Source organism: Leptonotus elevatus, chromosome 19 (assembly GCF_054856555.1).
Source record: "Leptonotus elevatus isolate MCC_2025b chromosome 19, RoL_Lele_1.0, whole genome shotgun sequence".
NCBI lineage: Eukaryota > Metazoa > Chordata > Actinopteri > Syngnathiformes > Syngnathidae > Leptonotus > Leptonotus elevatus.
The window spans coordinates 13,590,623-13,609,023 of record NC_141257.1 but is presented as its reverse complement, the minus strand read 5'-3'; the positions used below and the strand labels follow the sequence as shown (position 1 = coordinate 13,609,023).

Genomic DNA, 18,401 nt, shown 5'->3' with positions numbered 1-18,401 from the left:
AACACATTTATACGTTTTTGGGAGAAAATTAGTTAAACAGGAAAAATGCCATCATTGTATGGGAAGAACAGGTGGCACTGTTTTATTCAAAGGATAAACTACAACATTTTGAGTGTGGTTTCCATTGTTGGTTGTAGCAATCGAAAAATGTAGAAAATATTGCCACAGAGCAACTCTGTGTGTTTCATCTTGTTCTGTCGAGGGAACAATGCTGCCTGCACAGTAATTTGCCATTCAAACAGTGTAGTTGGCATGGTTGGCATGTGCAATTTATTAATCTGGCTTCGGGGCACTAACGATTGTGCTCCTCGAACTCTGCCAGGCCAGGCAGGAAATGCTGCCTCCGCAATTTTAAGTTATTTCAATTCAGCTGTGAAGTTTTCTTTTTAATGAATCATGTTGACTATTTGTCACGCCAGTAGTTTAGTACATTGATTTTGTAAGGGATATTGGAAGTAATAAGAGCACATTAGGCACTTTGCAAGTTTACTGTCGTTTTCCAGTTTATTGCCTACCTTAGTGGTTGGTGCCCTGTTTTTATTTAAAAAGCCACTGTGCCTGACCACTCTCATGTAAGCTTTACTAGATCACAATCAATTTCTAGAAATCTGTTGTTTCTATTTTCTTTTCCTATTGTCTTCCTGTCTCCGTCTGTGTCTGCCCCTCCCTCTCCTTGCCATCTCTTTCCCATAAATACTGCCTTCCCAATGTGGGCAGACAGGTCAAGATGGCTGATGGGAATCAGACAGTTGTTGATCCAATTAGAGATACCCTCGAGCAGCGTCAGAGAACATCTGAATTCCAATAAAACAATGTCTTCTTCTTTTTTCCTTATCCCTGTGCTCTCCAACACGTCCTTGCAATAAAAACGGATCAAAGATGTCCAAATGGCTTCTCAGAGATGCTAACTCGTATAAATTCGAGCCAAGAACCCGTAGACACCTTTAACCGAACATTTCACTGAGCTAAATTAAGTTTGCTTTTACTACAGCTTTTTACTTAAGTGCCTGATAGACGTTATGGGCTCAGGTCTATGCAAATTTAAAAAGTAAAGTAATACCAAACTTTTGTGGCTTTCCTCTTTTGAAAAGTGCTCACCAATCAAACTATCCATTCATCCACTCATCTATCTTCTTCTAACACGAGATTTCCATACTTCCCTCTCCCTGTCCCAAGCTGTTCCCATGCCAGTCAATAAACATTGGATTGCTTCTGCCAAATGCACTAAATTCTGGGAGGAGTATACGTAAATAGTTGAATGATTTAATAATAGGGCTGGATTTTTTTTAAATTGAATAATCAATATAAAATCGATTTTTCTTTTTGTGCCTAATATCGTCTCATAAAACCATGAATCGATTATTTTAATATCTCTTTTCCCATAAATTCATAACGAAATAGAATTGTAAAGGCCCATTTTTTGTATCTTACTGTTTTCTTGAAATTGACTATAAGTATTTTCTTACATTTATGGAAGACCTGACTTATTGTACTTTGAGACAGTTCAGAATATTTTTAATTGATATTTACAATAATTAGACTTATGAAAATATCTTCATCTCATCCTTCCTGATGTCAATGTATGTGTAACACTTGATTACAACATGTTACTTTCATTATTAAACTAAATAATTTAACCAGTTACTGCCTACGCAAAATTTTATTTGGAATTTAATGTTCCATAAGTAATCAATATCGGATTGAATTGAAGTGAATCAAATTGGATTGAAAAAAATCTAAATCGAATAGATTGAGGAAATTAGAATCAATACCCAGCTCTATTTAATAATTTTGACACAAATTGTGCTGCCTGATTTTGCATCTTTAAATATCAAATCTGTAAGGCAGGTGCAAACCAGTACAAAGAGTGATGCTAGCGTAGCGCAGACAAATTGAGAGGCAGTAGCGAGAATTTTTCCACTTGCGTAAACATTTATGAAATCCCAGAAAACCTTTTTGGGGCTGCATTCATGCAGCTTTTAATCATCGAATAATCTTAACTCGGTACATTTGGGAGTGTTATCAAAGGTAGGAATCTTGATTTCTTTGGTAGGGTTCGTTCAAGGTTGCAACGTTTGCTAAACGTTTGCCAGACATTCACCAACAATTTTTTTAAATGTTTTTGTCGCAAGGAAGTTTTGAATATGTTCAAAATAAGCGCAAGGACATTTTTAACATGTTCAAGAAAAAACATTAAACCTGTTGGCGAATATTTAGCTAACGTTTCGACCTTCAACAAACCCCGATGAAAAATCCACATCCGCTCCCTCAGTTTTAGTTTCTTCTTCTTCTTCTTCTTCTTCTTCTTTCTCTTAGTTTTAGGGCATTAGGCAGATAATAAGTGCCCGTTCATGTGTATACAATGTCTCATTAAAGTGAGTACCGCTCACATATCTGCAAATATTTGTGGGAAGGCTGACAGCCGTGCAAAAACTCCCACATAATACATCCCATTTATACCGTTCAAATTTCAACTTGCTTCAAAAATTCACGCCTTCCTGAGAATATGTTGTCTGATTCCATATTGCTTACAGTTTTCGCACAATTCAATGTTAAATATCAACTTTCCACCATTCACTTTCAATGAGACAAACTTTTGACATTTTTGACCGGTAAACAAGAGGCGATGTTTCGAATCCCACCTTAGACAGATTGCAGTTCAAGTTTTCTTTGTATTCATTTATCATTCAACTACAATTAATAATTTGTCAATTTCAAATAATGTATCTTTCAATTTACTTCATAAGCATTCTGCATACATTGAAGTCTTAACATTCAGCTTTCAGCATTCCCTCACAATTTCTGCAGAAATTGCACTTTGTCTAGTTAGTTATATCTTTTCATTGGACAACTTTGAAGGAATGATACTTTGACAAAATGAAAAGTACTGAGCTTATATATCAGCGTAAATGTAAGGTTCTCCAGAAATAACTGAAAATACAGCCGTTAATGGCTAAACCCATGGCAACAAAAGTGAGTACAGCCCTAAGTGAAAATGTCCAATTTGTGTTCTACTGTATATGACCATGCAAAAAAATAAATATATAAAAAATACATACAAATGGAAAATAGTGAGTCATTTCTTAGATGTAACCAACCTGGTTGTTTTTGGACTGTCTCCGTGTCTCTCATTTTCTAGGTTAACATTGTTTGTGACCGCACTAATGACTTACGCACATAGCGCTAATTAGTGAAACTTGCAGAGTTTCAATTGAATAATACATCTGCACTTAGTGAGGCATTTTTAAAGTGTCTCTCAAAGAGCAACAATCCAATGCTATCTCTTCAAGATGGAACCTGATTGTGTGTGGTTTTGCATGGCTACGTCTCAGAGGACACACACAACAGGCATATTTGCAATTTGTGTTATCTATGGTAACAGCTGATCAACTTATAACCAGTTCCACATAAAAATAAAAATAAAAAGCTTATTTTTATATCCCTCCTTTGAGAAGCTTGTTTAGTGGTTGTTGTTGACATTTTTGCAGATTGATTCTGAGTTTAACCTTTTAAATAGTCACAATGTATGCGTGAAATACGCTACATGGACAAAGGTAATGAGACATGCTTCTTAATGAATTCCTTATTTAATCAGCGGTTAGACAAATCACCTCAGATCATCCAGAATCTCAATTATTTACTATAATAAGACATTTAGGATGATTTTATGTGTCCAACTTGCACCTGTGGCATAAGCCAAACTACTTTCTGGACCTGGATTTGACACCTCTGGTGCCAACTGTTGATTGATCTGGATGTTTTCAAATATGTATGTATGTATGTATGTATGTATGTTATTTCCATTTAAATGTTCACGTTCATCTGGAGATATACTAAGGCAGGGTTAAATAGGTATAGGTTTACTTTTTCAGCTTAAGACCCCGACTGACGATGGATCATGTAGTTCCACAGAAATGACATTGACATCTAAATTTATAAAGAACACATTAATCATGCATTTACCATAATAACCATGAATAGGAACAGCCGACTGGGAAACGATGGTCTTTCATTGAACCACGGATGTTGTCACAGGGGGGAAATCCACTTTCTCCTTGTCAGATTTTACGAATGTACTCACTAATTGTCTCCCTCAGTACCAGAGATGATGGGAACAACTTTGGTCTTCTTTTTTATTTCTTTTCTCCGAGGGTCTCCTTTACCGTCAATGTCCTTCTGACTAGGATGAAAAGCTTTTCTTACAGGGGATGTATCTCGTTATTTTAAGCCCTTCCACAGTTAACTATAGACATATAATGATTAACTTATTAGCTCACAAAAACTTATAAATACGTTCTATTTTAAATGTTTTAAGTGTCCCAAAGACATATTTATACATTTTTATGGTGTGTTTTTTAGCATACAGAAGGCTTTGATGCAGCCTCTCAACTGCAGAGAACGGTTGAAACAATGGTAGCTATTACAAAAATTGCCAGCAGGTGGGAGCAGAGTAAGAGTAAGAGATCAACCAGGGGCATGTTGCAAAAAGCTCTTTCCCCCGCTGTTATAAACAGTTTTTTTAGACAGTTACGAGTATTTTTGATACAAAAAAATTTGCGAAAAAACAATGTCAGATAATTTTAAAGGAAGGCCTATTGCATTTAAAGGTTAAGTCAACCTTAAACATTTCTTGACAATATGTTATATTGTATGTCACCTCACTAGTCTAAACATGGCATTGTGATTGATTTGTAGAATACGAGTTATGCAGCAAAACACACCCATTTTTATCCATCTCAGGGGGCAGCCATTTTGCCACTTGCTGTCGACTAAAGATGACATCACAGTTGCCCAGGGCTCAAGCAACGACCAATCACAGCTCACCTGTTTTTGAAGCTGTGATGTCATTTTCAGTTGACAGCAAGTAACAAAATGGCCACCTTCTAATATTGATAAAACCTACTGGATTTTGCTGCTTAACTCATATTCCACTAACCCAATATTAACCAGAATACCGTATTTAGACTAGGGGGGCTGCATAGAAGATTGTTGTCAAAAATTTTGGGGGGATTCGACTTCCTCTTTGCTTGAAAATAATGGCAATTTTTTATTCTTCTAATTTCTAATTTCTTTAAGCGGTTTGGAAAATGGATGAATGGATAGTTCCTCATCATAAAACAGCCACAAGAGGGTGGTCGATACTTGAGATTAGCTATTGCCCTGTTCTCAACAGATTAATTTCAGCCATAATTGACATTTAGAACACTAATCATTTTAATAGGCATACATAGCCATTTTCATTGGTGTACCAGTTCAAAATGTACAGTATGAATCACTTGTGTAGCGGGGAGCAAGATACACGGTCTGTTGATAGGTCGACAGAGAATCGATGTTTATGTTGCTTGTTCAGCAGTGTACCATGTAGCAGTTGCTCTAATTTCTTTAATTATTTGGTGAGTTACATGCTGTCTCGCTGTATGATGTCACACTGCAGCCATCAGCATCCTTTCTACAAACACCAATGTGGAAACTCAAGTTTGATCAAGAACTATGAAGCATATCAGCTAGCCACTTGTCCACTGTGCTGCTTGCGTTTCTGTATAGCAATTCAATACAGTCTCTTAATGTGCGGCTCTAACTTATGGAGGACCAAAACTGCCAAAATTAAAAAAATAAATATATAAATGAATGAATAAACATAAATGAATAAAAGTGCAGAGGTGCCAAATCCAGGTCCAGAAAATAAAAATCCTGTCACAGTTTAGCTTTAGCCTCAGGTGCTAGCTAGCTAGCTCCCAAGCTAGCACCCATGGTGCTCGTTTACCTGCTAGGGAGCAAGCTAGCTAGCACAAGGGGCTAAAGCCAAACTGTGGCAGGGTTTTTACTTTCTGGACCTGAATTTGCCACCTTTGTAAAAGTGAAAATAAAAACGGCTATAATTCACGAATTAAATACAAAAAATAAATATAAATGAAAATAAAGCAACTATATATATATATATAAATATATATATATATATATATATATATATCATATTTTATTTCTATGTATATCATTTTTTTGTATTTAATTTTTGAATTACATTTTTATATCCATTTTTATTTTCACTTTTATTTTTTTATTTACTCATTCATTTATTTATTTATTTTTAAATTTGCCAGTTTTGGTCCTCCATACTTACTTGGTGACATCAGAAAAAATTTAATAATCCACAAAACATGTTAGCTCATTGATGCCCAAATCGTTTTGTATCTGCACTCTCGTCACTTTTTTGGGTGATTTATTGTCCTCAATTTATACACATTTTTTTCTTCTCCAGAAATGTGATACAATATTGCTATCAACTCCGTATCTTAACATCAGTGGGTGGAGATTAAAGCGTCAGCAGTTCTTTTGGTAGTGTTGGTGTCATCTCTGGCACAAGCACAGTGAAATGTCCCGTTGTGGGAGCCCCCAGCCCCCCCCCCCCCCCCAAGCGTTCTGCAGACAGCCTTGTCACCTGCCCGTGTTGTCACGAGTGGCCAGGCTGGTAATGCGAATGTGATGACAGGAGAGCTGTCAGGTCAGGTCCCTTATAGGCCAACAGGTGCACTGCAGTTCTTTTTGGATAAGCTCACTGTGCACTCTCGTGGAGCTCAGGTGCCCCCATGTAGTGGCCACGTCATCCAATAAAAGAGCTGCATCAAATATTTGGCCTTGATGAAATATTGCTCAGTTATATATATATATATATATATATATATATATATATATATATATATATATATATATTGTAAATGATAAAAAAAAATCTCTTAAATTGGCACGTCCGCCTCCCAGTGCAGAGGATGTGAGATCGAGTCCGGGATTCGGGCCTTCCTGGGTGGAGTTTGCATGTTCTCCCCATGCTTGCGTGGGTTTTCTCCGGGTGCTCCGGTTTCCTCCCACTATTCTAACATATAGATTGAAGCAGAAATCATTGCCAATCAAATATTTTGAATAAAAAATTGCTCTGAATCGGAAATTGATTCTGAATCGAATCGCAGACCCAAAAATAGGAAAGAGTCGTAAGACAGTCAGAGATCCCCCCCCGCCCCCACCTTAGTCTCTATTACACCTTTTATTCTAAGATCTAAGAAGGGTCTAATATTCTAAAATAGTGTTACAGAAACCTTTTGCCTTGCTATCATGTCCTTTACTGAAACAACATATGGCAGCCCCTTTCGGCAGCAGATATGCAAACATTGTGACCATTTCTAAAAGTTGTACGAATCCTTAATGTTTTGTTTAATACAGATTAGGTGAAGACATTATTGTTTTTTATTGCATGACATTCTCATTTCACAAGAATGACTCAAACGACAGAGCCCAGTCAGACGATGGCTGTGATGGCTCCGCAGTGGGAAAAAAGGCATAACATTTCAAATAAAAGAGACCGTGGCTGTTTAAGTAAAACACAAAGAGATTATAGCAAACAGGAACGCCTTGTAGAAATAAGCTTGGGCTGACAAATCGGTCCCACACAACCATCTCAGAGGTATTTACAAGAGCGATTACTGTGATTATTATTTCAACAATACCCTCCAATGCTCTTTCATGCGCTGCCAGCTTGGGATGGGCTCGGGTGGGCCTGCCAACATCAGCCATCTGGGAATTTTGCCTGAGAGCTCTATAGAAGGCCGGAGAGGAGGGAGGGGCAGAAGGAAGAGATTTGGAGCGCGGTTCAAAGGGCCACAGCGGGGTCACAGGATGTCGTCCTCCGTTAACGTGGCTTTGTCCTCCTCTCTCTGCTTGTCCAGCTCCCACAGAGCCGTTGCTGTGTAAATTTGCTGACGGAGGCCAAAAGAAGCGGCAGAATCAGAGCAAGTACCCTCAGAATGGGAGGCCGTGGCACAGAGAAGGCGAGGTGAGTGTCTCACAAAGCATACATTGATTTTCACCAAAGGTAGCAAATACAGGTCCAGAAAGTAAAAACCCTGCCACAGTTAGGCTTTAGCCCCAGATGCTAGCTAGCTAGCTCCCTAGCTAGCTCCCATGGTGCTTGTTTACCTTTTAGCTAGCTACTTAGCTAGCTGCCATGGTGCTTCTTTACCTTTTAGCTAGCTCCCACGGTGCTTCTTTACCTTTTAGCTCGCTCCCTAGCGAGCTCCCATGGTGCTTCTTTACCCTTTAACTAGCTCCCTAGCTAGCTCCCATGGTGCTTCTTTACCTTTTAGGGAGCTAGCTAGCTAGCATCAGGGGCTAAAGCCAAATTGTGGCAGGGTTTTTCCTTTCTGGACCTGGATTTGCCTCTGATTTTCACACACACATTCAAGTGTGCTTGACAGTTGTGATGAAACAGCAGGGTAGGGACTTCGGGGAGATGAAATGTTTCTCCTTCAGAAAAAAAAACCCAAACACTGGCTGCCTTTTTGTCTGTGAGTGTGTGCGTGTCTGTCCATCACATGTTCAACAGCCCTCTAACACCTATAAACCACTCAAGCGTGTTTAACCTAAATCACATCGCTCCACCCTCCCCATGCCCTAGTCACCTTACAAACCCATATACATTGACAGGGTCAGCCCTGTTATCCACAGGAAGAGTGTGTGGACTTGGCCATGCAGTGTGCAATCAGACACCCAGCAGTGGCAAAATTGGAAGAAAAATAACCCCGCTGTCATTTTTCTGGATTTGTCCCCAACCCTTTCTGTCATCCGTGAGCTGAAAACGGCTTCTTACTGTCTGACCTCAGTTTATTTGCCGCAGATTTGCTCTGCCACGTATACTGTAATTTACAAAAAACAAAGCTGACAGTGGATATCTTTTTTTGTACCTCAGCAAAATGAAATGCTTATAGCCGACAAAGGCAAATATGATAAATTTGAACCAGTGGCAGGGGTGGCCACATGCATATAAACTGAAGGATACAAGGAACAATTTTACATTGTCCGACTTTATTAACTCATTCACTCCCAGCCATTTTCTCTCACTGGTTTTTCTGGATTTTGACTGATTTTACAAGGCCCACAGAATATTGTGTTCTATTGCTATAAAAATATGGAACCTACCAAAAGAAAGATTAGAGTCTCTTCTTTCATCAGGAAAAAAAAAGGATATTTGTATCTTTTTAGCATTAGAATATAGCTAAGTTTCATCAACATTTACACTCCTGGTGAAAGCATTGAATAAGATAATTACACTAAAACCAACCAATCAAGCAATTATGTATTAGTTATTTTCGCTGTTTTTTTTAAAAGTTATTTTTAGCACCTGTTAAAACAGTGTGGGTATTTTCATTATTTTGCCCTGAGCAGATGTTCACATTCAGAATCAAAGAAAGAGTAATGGTAATAAAGCAGTATTTACTTGAATATCTTAATCATGAATTCACAAATAGAGCTTGGCAGACATCAGAAAGTGGAGGGAAATGTTTTTGCTTCTGAAACAGAAATATCTTAATTCATGAGGCATTACAAAGAGAAATGATACTATTTATTATTATTAGTAGCCAGGTGTCAGGTGTATAGGATCTCTAAGGGAATGGCCTTGTCAAAAAAAATATTATACTGTATACACTGAGTAACCTGGCAAGAGGAGGAGTTGTCCACAATATCAATCTGGCACTGCTGATTGGGCGATGCTGCAACTTGTGCACGCCTACCAAACTTTTGTTATGACCAATCACGGCAACGGATAACAATTTTGTAGTTGTTAAAACAAAAACAAAAAACAAATACTAACATCTTTACCAGATGAAATGCATGAAGCACCTTTCTCTGTTTTTGTTGTTGTTGTTTTTTAATGTTTAATTCCGTGAGAACCGGTGTCGCCATGTTTGGTTTGTTTGTTTCCGCCACAGCCATATTTCCCGCCCCCAAACACGCTGTTGCTTTGTAATCGGAGATAATCAGCAGTTGAATTCTCAGGGGCTTGTAAACTCATAAATACTGTGAGAATGTGGCTTGCAGGCTACGTTGTACTCCGAGGGCTGCTAGAAAATGGACAGTAGGCGACAAAGGTGCAAATGTGATAAAAATATGGATTAATTGATTTCTCTTTTCATCACAATGAAACAAGAATACAAATGACTGAGTTTGATTTTCATATACTCCTCACGTTGTGGTCAGATAAACAGATAACAATATGCTATGGTATAGAGCATTCAAACAAAGCTTTATTTAACTAAGAATGCACACAACACGAGTAACACATAAAGCATGAAATTAAATGCAAAAAAGACAAAAGCTTGATGACACTAACGAGTGGATAAATATTAAATCCTTCAGATATTTTTGACGCTGATTTAAAAGACGTCTTTACTTTGTGCCAAGTACAACAGGGTTGTTGTTTTTAGATATTTTATTTTCTTTTTTTCAAGTTTGTCCTATAAAAACTTGCACAATCTGGATGTTACATCCATTGTAATTTATCGCTATAATGTTTCTTCTTTGTCTATTTTTCCCTATCCCACCTTTCCCGCACCTTTATTATTATCATTATTATTATTATTATTATTATTATTATCATTAAATCCTGATGTGCTAGAGAAAAAATTAAGTTTCAGAATCAACGCAAAAAAAATCTAGAACATTTTGATTAATCGGAATAAAACTCATGATTCATATGATCAAAATTATCAGGATTATCAGCATTATCGCTATATTACTGTAAAAAAATTATCAAAACTTTCCCCCCAAAAAACAAGTGCAGATTCAGAATCAGCGCATTTTTTTTTCTAGAATAGTTTGTATAAATCGGTATAAAAATCACGATTCATTTAATCAAAATTATCAGGATTAGCAGCATTATCACGATATTGCTGTAAGTAATTTATCAAAGCTTTTCCAGAAAAAAATAAGTCAGCGCAAACAAACAAAACAAAAAAATTAGAAACGTTTGAATGAATCGGTATAAAAAACAAGATTCATGTGATCAAAATTATTAGGATATTCCTGCGTTATCAAGATAATACTGTAAGTAATTTCTAAAAACGTTTCCTGAAAAAAAGTAAGTGCAGATTCAGTCAGCGCAAAGACAGAAAAAACTAGAAACATTTGAATGAATCGGTATAAAAACCACGATTAATATAATCAAAATTATTAGGATATTCCTGCATTATTGTGATATTTTCCCATCAGGCCACAAATTCAAACATATTCGTGTTCATTTTAACAAAGTAATACTGTAGAGAAATGTGCTTTCAAGCTGCATCTTGACCTGACAGTATTCACAAGGCTCTAACTTCTAAATTCAAATGTATTCCCACTATTAATGTGCTTTTTCAACTCAAGCACATTTTTCCAGTTGTTAGTCATTCCTGCTTGAAGCTGCAGACCAATCTGTGTCTGCTTCTCAGGGGCTGAAGTCAGGGATAACAACTGCACTTTTGGTCTAATTCCCCGTTTTCCTTCCACTGCAGGAATGAGTGGAGACACAGAACACTGGGTATCACTTAATTCGGCCATTAAACTGAATATGGGATTAATGATAGTAAAACTTTGAAAGGATAATATTGTACTATACAGTGTATCCAAAATGTACAACTTCAGGGACAGGAATTGAGAGTTGTTGGAAACATGTTTTAACAGTTCACTTCTCTTTTTGAAGCCAGGTCAGCGCAGCTTTTCACTATGTTTGAAAGTTTTGGGGGTCAAACATCAACCTACTGAGCCTGTCATGGTTCCTCCCCTTACCCTCATTGCAGCAGCGGAGCCAGAAGCTGACTGCATCAGTAATCCCTCATTGGCCATGCTGAGCCCCTGGTCAGGAGATGCTTTGCTGTGGAATTCATCAGCACATCAAACCAAGGGCAGCACTTAGGGGAGGCTTGGTGTGCGCCAGACAGCTGCTCATGTCTCCCACTGCTATTAGGGAGCATGTGGACACACAAGAAGCAGAAATATATGCATGGTAACAAGGGTGGTGTATAATGGACTTTAAGGTGTTGTATGGTTGCAAACTCTAAATCCACACAAACACGCTTCTGTGTTAGAAAGGTGTTTATCATTCAGTCAAGATACCCTCAATTGTGAAATTGGTCCTGGCTCGCTAATCCCGCCCCCTTTTCTCCCCTCAGCCACTATTCCCTGGACCCCATGGCCAGAGGTGGCAAATCCAGGTCCAGAAAGTAAAAACCCTGCCACAGTTTGGCTTTAGCCCCAGGTACTAGCTAGCTAGCTGGCTCCCATGGTGCTGGTTCACCATTTAAGGAGCTAGCTAGCTAGCAACAGGGACTAACGCTAAACTTAAGGTGCTAGCTAATTTAGGGAGCAGCTAAAAACTGTGGCAGGGTTTTTTGCTCTCTGGACCTTGATTTGCCACCTCTTCCCCAGATGCTAGCTAGCAGATGCTGCCCTGATGCCAGGTGCTAGCTAGCTAGCTCTCATAGTGCTTGTAGCATCAGAGGCTAAAGCCAAACTGTGGCAGGGTTTTTGCTTTCTGTACCTGGATTTGCCACCCCTGCTCCAGATGCTAACTAGCAGATGCTGTCCTGATGCTAGCTAGCTAGCGCCCTAAATGGCGAACAAGCACCATGGAGCTAGCTAGCTAGCAGCTGGGGCTGAAGCCAAACTGGGGAAGGGTTACTTTCTGGACCTAGATTTGCCATCTCTGCCAATGGTTTTGTGCAGGTGAACCTCTTAGGGGACAAGGGCAAACGATTTGTACATAAAGATGGGAAAGGGGCAGATTGAAGGATGAAGAGTAGGGAAAAGGAGAGAGGAAGGCAATCCAAGTTGATGTAGAAGGAAAATAGAAGTGGAGGGAGGGTAAATGTGTGTTTGTGTGCGCACGTGTGTGTTTATGTTGATGAAATCTGCCATCCTCAGCAATCTCTGGTTAAAAAGAAATCGGATTAGCTCTCCTCTGGGAGAGAACCTTCAGGAATGCAGATGACGGATTGTACTGCACAGGTTTCTCTACCTGCCTCACAGAGCCGTACACACGCAAACACACACATACACTCATTTTTTTACCCTCAAGGGCATTTTATCATTTCATTCATAAAAAATAAATTGTTCATGATGAAAATCATCCTCCATCACTTTGTTAAATTGACGTCTGTGTCTTGCTTCCATTTGGCTTAGATTTTTACAGTGTGCGTATGTGTGTATATAATAGGGATGTCAGGCGATTAAAATTTGTAATCGTAATTAATCGCATGACTTCGACAGTTAGCTCACACATTTTCTATCCTAAATGCACAATATTGTTTTTTCTAATAAAAAATTGTTGTTAACATTTTAATTTTGTTTTACTGTACTGTAAAAAATTAGTGTGATATTGATTTGTGTTGAGGTAATAATTCTGCCACTAGATGGCATACTTGCATTTGTAAAACATTGGTGACTGCATTTTTCTTTTCATATTAAGAGCTATCTAATTTTTAACATGAAGTCACTTGTGAAATTCTGCACATTTTTAAAAGTGTAAAATATAACTTCACCCCAGTCCCAACAAATATATTCATTATTACATTTATTACTGCTAAAACTTGACGTGGACGTGTCTGCTGCGTTATGACTGGAATATCCCCAGTACAGGCTTTACAAGTAAGGGGCGGTCATTAATTGTGCGGTAAAAAGGTTTGTGGCGTTAAAGGAACTTTAAATTAACTCAAAATGAATGCACAAATTTTGACACTTCTGGTACATATGTATATTAGGAATGTTCGATACCACTTTTTTTCAGACCGATACCACTATGAGTACTCAGCAAGTAGGTCCCAACACCATGTACCAATACCAAAGTATTTTTGATACATAAAATTCAAAAAAATGTTCTGTAGAGCATGGTCATCATCTCAAAGATTTACTTCTCGTCTTAGTTTTGCATTACGTTTGTCTGGATACTAAAAACACTTATATAATCACAAACTTCTAACCTTGATCCCGTTTGGTGAAGTCTGGAAACGATTTGAGTGAAATGGTTCCTGCAGCTGAATCTGCAGTCACAGTTGCTGCAAATCTTGCAAACGTATCGCTGATAAGTTGCTTTGATGTTTGTACAACCCTCTTTCTAGTTTGTTCAATGGACCGATGAATCGTAGCGATGCACTAAGGTCGGCTTGTTTTTGACAAAGATATCCCTAGCATACAGAATACAAATAATCACAAAATGGTGTGAAAGAACTCCTTGTTGAAAAGACAAAAGAGTAATTGACCATAATGATGAAATTATCCAGCGCCCCGCTTCTCATCAATGGGCCTCGTTGTCTTCTATTTCTGATCCACCTCCTGTAATTTGTCACTAAATCATTTGTGTTTACTCTTTGTTCTCTTCCAGACTGGCATGGCATTAACATATGATCCTGCTGCAATGCAGAATGGGTAAGAGTCTGACCTTGGCATCTTTTAATACACTCACCTCTTGCCAAATGTGAACCAAATCAATACTACTGCCATACATAAAGATTAATGCAGTGCCTCCAACTCCTTGTTTGATTAAGGTAATCAATATGAACCTGTAATGTAAGTTTTTCTTTGAAAGGGTTAGGTAAAGAATGGCAGAGGACCACTAAAGGAGAATGTTTTTAAATAGGTTTGCATCTTGTGTATATATGTGTCGCCTTGCCAAGATAAAATGGTCCTAGAGAAATTAATGTTTCAGCAACATTTTTTAATGGTCCCCATCACACTCACAGGCAGAAGTAGAGGATTGAATCTTTCATTTTTACCACCTCTTGGCCAGGGGTGCAAAATCCAGGTCCAGAAAGTAAAAATCCTGCCACCGTTTGGCTTTAGCCTCAGGTGCTAGTTAGTTAGCTCCCTAGCACCCATGGTGCACATTTACCTGTTAAGGAGTGAGCTAGCTAGCTAGCACCGATGGTGCTCGCTTACCTGCTAGGGAGCTAGCACAAGGAGCAAAAGCCAAACTGTGGCAGGGTTTCTGGACCTGAATTTTCCACCTCTGCTCTTGGCGAGTCATTCACAAGAAACACATTAACCCACTTTCCCAAAACCGGTTATCCGTACGTGATTACAAATCAGTGTTAAGAAAATGAAGAAATTCTGACAGCTATAAAATAGGTTAATTCATATCAATTTATAAGTTAACTTGATTAGCCTTCAACATTAAGCTAGCAAACTAATGTAAAAATCAGCTTGCAGACTTTCCATTTCATAAGATAATGATGAACTTTCACATAAACCTAAATTGAAAACTAGGACAGAATTATGACCAAAAATTTGCCAGACCATTAAACATGTTTCCATATGAGCAAAAGTTGAATAAGAACAACTGCACTCTTTAGTATTTGAAAGGGAAAGAAAGCAAGATCAGTTTCAGTCAGGGAGACATAAACACAGTGTGCATTGCCTTTTCTGGACTACAAACGGAATCCTGAATATTTAGATCCACAGAAGACCTACCTGAGCAACAACAAACTAGTACCTGCTCTTTGACTCTCATCACCCTTTAGATCAAAAGCTTGGGACTGTTAAACTCTCAAAGATAGAGCAGAGAAAATCTCAGCCACAGACAAACTTCTATATTTTACTCTCTTCCAAGTGTAATATTACTCTAAAACTGAGTCTATTTGGTCCCACTCTAAATAGAGTCCAAATTACTCTAAATAGAGTCCAATTTATTCTATAAAATTTACTGTGTAAGTATTCTTCCAACACAAATGTCAACATTTTTATAAGGGAAATAAATTGTCAGTTTCCAAATAATATTGATGTTCTAATGGCTTATGATAGAGAATAACATCACATTTGCTATGGCAATCTGGCACTATATAAGGGCCTTTTAATTGCATGTCATCGTATTAAGAAACATACTATTGGATAAAAAGTATATGAAATAACTTATATTTTGGAGCGAACGAAATAAACCAACAATATATACATGCCAAGACAATTCTATATGTGTCAAATAGTCTTCAGATCAGGTTATTGGATACTGTTGGACTAGAATCACAAAGCCTCAGACTCTCGGGAATGAGATAAAGTAGCATATCAGACCACCTCGCTTCTCCCAAGCTGAAGTCAAACCTTGTCTCCTTTAAATGCATGGACTTTTCTCCAAGCTCAGCACACAAGTTTGCGCCTTAATCCAGGCAGCCACAGCATGGTGCTATGTAGGCCTGGGTGTTATATATATAAAAAAAAATGAAGTCTTTATACAATGAGAAAACTCCATTTGATGTGGGGGGGGAAAAAGCAGTTTTTCTATGGCAAACACCAGAAGGCAATTTCAAGAGACTGTGCCATGTGTAATATCTAATATGTGTTCACTACATCCAGGGTACAAGATTAAACTACACTCTGTTTCCACCCAACAATACTGGGTTATAATCAGGTTTGCACTCCACGTCTTATCATCTATATTTTCATTTTTTATTCAGAAACGTCACCATTTTGATTCAAATAGTATACATAGTAGTATCATATACCTCCACATATATATCATTTTGGTCTTAAGGTCCTAAGCTCCTTTTGGCTTCCTTTTAACTGGAACCCCATGTTCGGTTCCGTTTGTCATAGTACAGTAAATCCTTATCTGGATTTTGTTTCCACTGTAGGATAAAACTGATTTCGCTGTGTCTGCTACTTAAATATTGTGAATCAAAGTAACCCACAAAATGAAACCTTTACCTCCAAAACGATTCCTGCCATTGGAAATAAAATAAATGTAGATAATCAGATGCAGGGCCAAATTGAAGCCATAAAAAAAAAATTATTAACAGTTGCCGTCCACTAACTTTGTGTTGTCATTATTGGTGTATGTTCGGGTTCTATAACCCTTCTTGGTGACTTCCGCCTCTCGTCTCTTCCCGTCGTCGTTGACGGATTCTTACATTTTGTTATGGCGTGACGCCTCCAAAGAAAACACGGACTGAGAACCGACTGAAGCAGGTTTTTGTCCGTTGATCCGATTTAGTACAGACGATCCTTCTCAGTCTGTTTATTATTTCAAGGGTTTGCATCAAAAGGATCTCGCCGTAAATGTGGGCATTCGTCAACGACGGGAAGAGACGAGAGTTTGAAGTGCCGATCTATGATCATCGCCATCCATAGCAGTGATTCAAACCCAGCAAATACGTACAGTTGGGGCCCATATAGGTAGCACTTGGTCTAATTGGGCTTTGGCTGGGCATGGGCTTAGAGTGGGCTTTGTTGTTCGGCCTCTCTTGGGCAATAGGTGGGCAGTAGATAGGCGCAACTAAGAATGGGCAATAACTGGTCTATGGCTGGACTTCACTCCAAAATATTCAAATTTTGCACAGTAAAGGCATGGGCGATGGAGCTTACTCCCTGGCCTATATTTCTTTACAATTTCTTTTTGGGAAAAAAATGCACAGGGAAAAAAATCCATATTTCAACTTAATATGCATTATTTGGACCATTAATGGGCCATTACATAAAAGTTTGATAGCACAAGATTCATATTCTAACCTAGAAGAAAGCGCTGCAGAGCATTCCGAAATAACATGGGAAAAAACCCTTTCCATTCACGCCAATTAAAGGAAGTCTACCGCCTAGCATCATTTTGCCACTTCAACAAGGACTTCAGGCTCCAGGCTCATTTGAGGTGGGTACAATCAGGAACACCATAATCAGCCCAGTGGGCCCTAGATGGGAAAGATGGGTTGCCCATGTGGGTTTTAGCTAGGGCCCTTATGAGGCCCACCTTGAGCCCATCTGGGCTTGCCCACATGTGGCCACCATGAAATCCCTGGCCAAAATTAACTGGGACCCAGCTGGGCGGCCCAGATGGGACCCATTCCCCAGCTCATATCCAACCCACATGGGCCCCACATCTGTGTTGAGAGGAAGGTCAGAGTTTAACTTAGAAATTCTAGGCCCAAAGGGATCGTGATTATTAAATAGAAAGACAAATGTTGGTGTTTACCAATGTTTGTGTCAGTTGTATAGCAAATACTGACACATAATTGACCTATTTTTCGTTGATGCACTCCCCTTAACATTCCTCTTTGACCCTTCTCAGGTTCTACTCCTCGCCTTACAGCATCGCCACCAACCGCATGATCGCACAGACCTCCATCACGCCCTTCATCGCTGCTTCCCCCGTTTCCACATATCAGGTGAGCCTTAATACGCTGCATTATAGGGAAATGGCTGCATCGAGTATGTGAAATTGTGAGGTTTTATTTGTCTACGGAGATAGAAAGGGAAAGGCGACAGGTTGCAAAACAGCGTGCGTTCTCTGATCATTTCCTTGCCTGCTCCAGCTGTGCACGATGACATCTGTTTCATAGGCGGAAAGCACAACAGGCATCTGAAGAGAAGCTACAAAAAAAGATAGAAAAGGAAGAAAATCACCAATTAAGTACCATGGAAAAACAAACTCTCCTCCCATCTAGTTTTGTGACCTCTTCTTCCCTAAGTTAATACAGTGAAGGATTTATTCATTTTGTAATGCAGTAAAATTGCAACCACTTCCATGGTGAAGCTCCATATTTCTCATAGCTGTGATCTGTGGAGGTAATGAAACAGGATCGTGAAAATTGCCTGTGTAAGATGTCAGGAATGTTAACAGT

At 38.7% G+C, this 18,401-nt stretch overlaps 1 protein-coding gene across 3 annotated transcripts in view; it reads left to right on the top strand.

Moving 5' to 3' along the window:
• The window catches only part of rbms3 (RNA binding motif, single stranded interacting protein), a 292,785-nt gene that overhangs the window by 232,588 nt on the left and 41,796 nt on the right, over positions 1-18,401 (top strand). For all 3 annotated transcript variants that reach the window (XM_086063177.1, XM_086063176.1, XM_086063175.1), the window contains exons 7-9: positions 7,719-7,825; positions 14,183-14,226; positions 17,849-17,945. In XM_086063177.1, the coding sequence (XP_085919303.1) occupies positions 7,719-7,825; positions 14,183-14,226; positions 17,849-17,945 (248 nt within the window). The remainder of the gene's footprint in view (positions 1-7,718; positions 7,826-14,182; positions 14,227-17,848; positions 17,946-18,401) is intronic.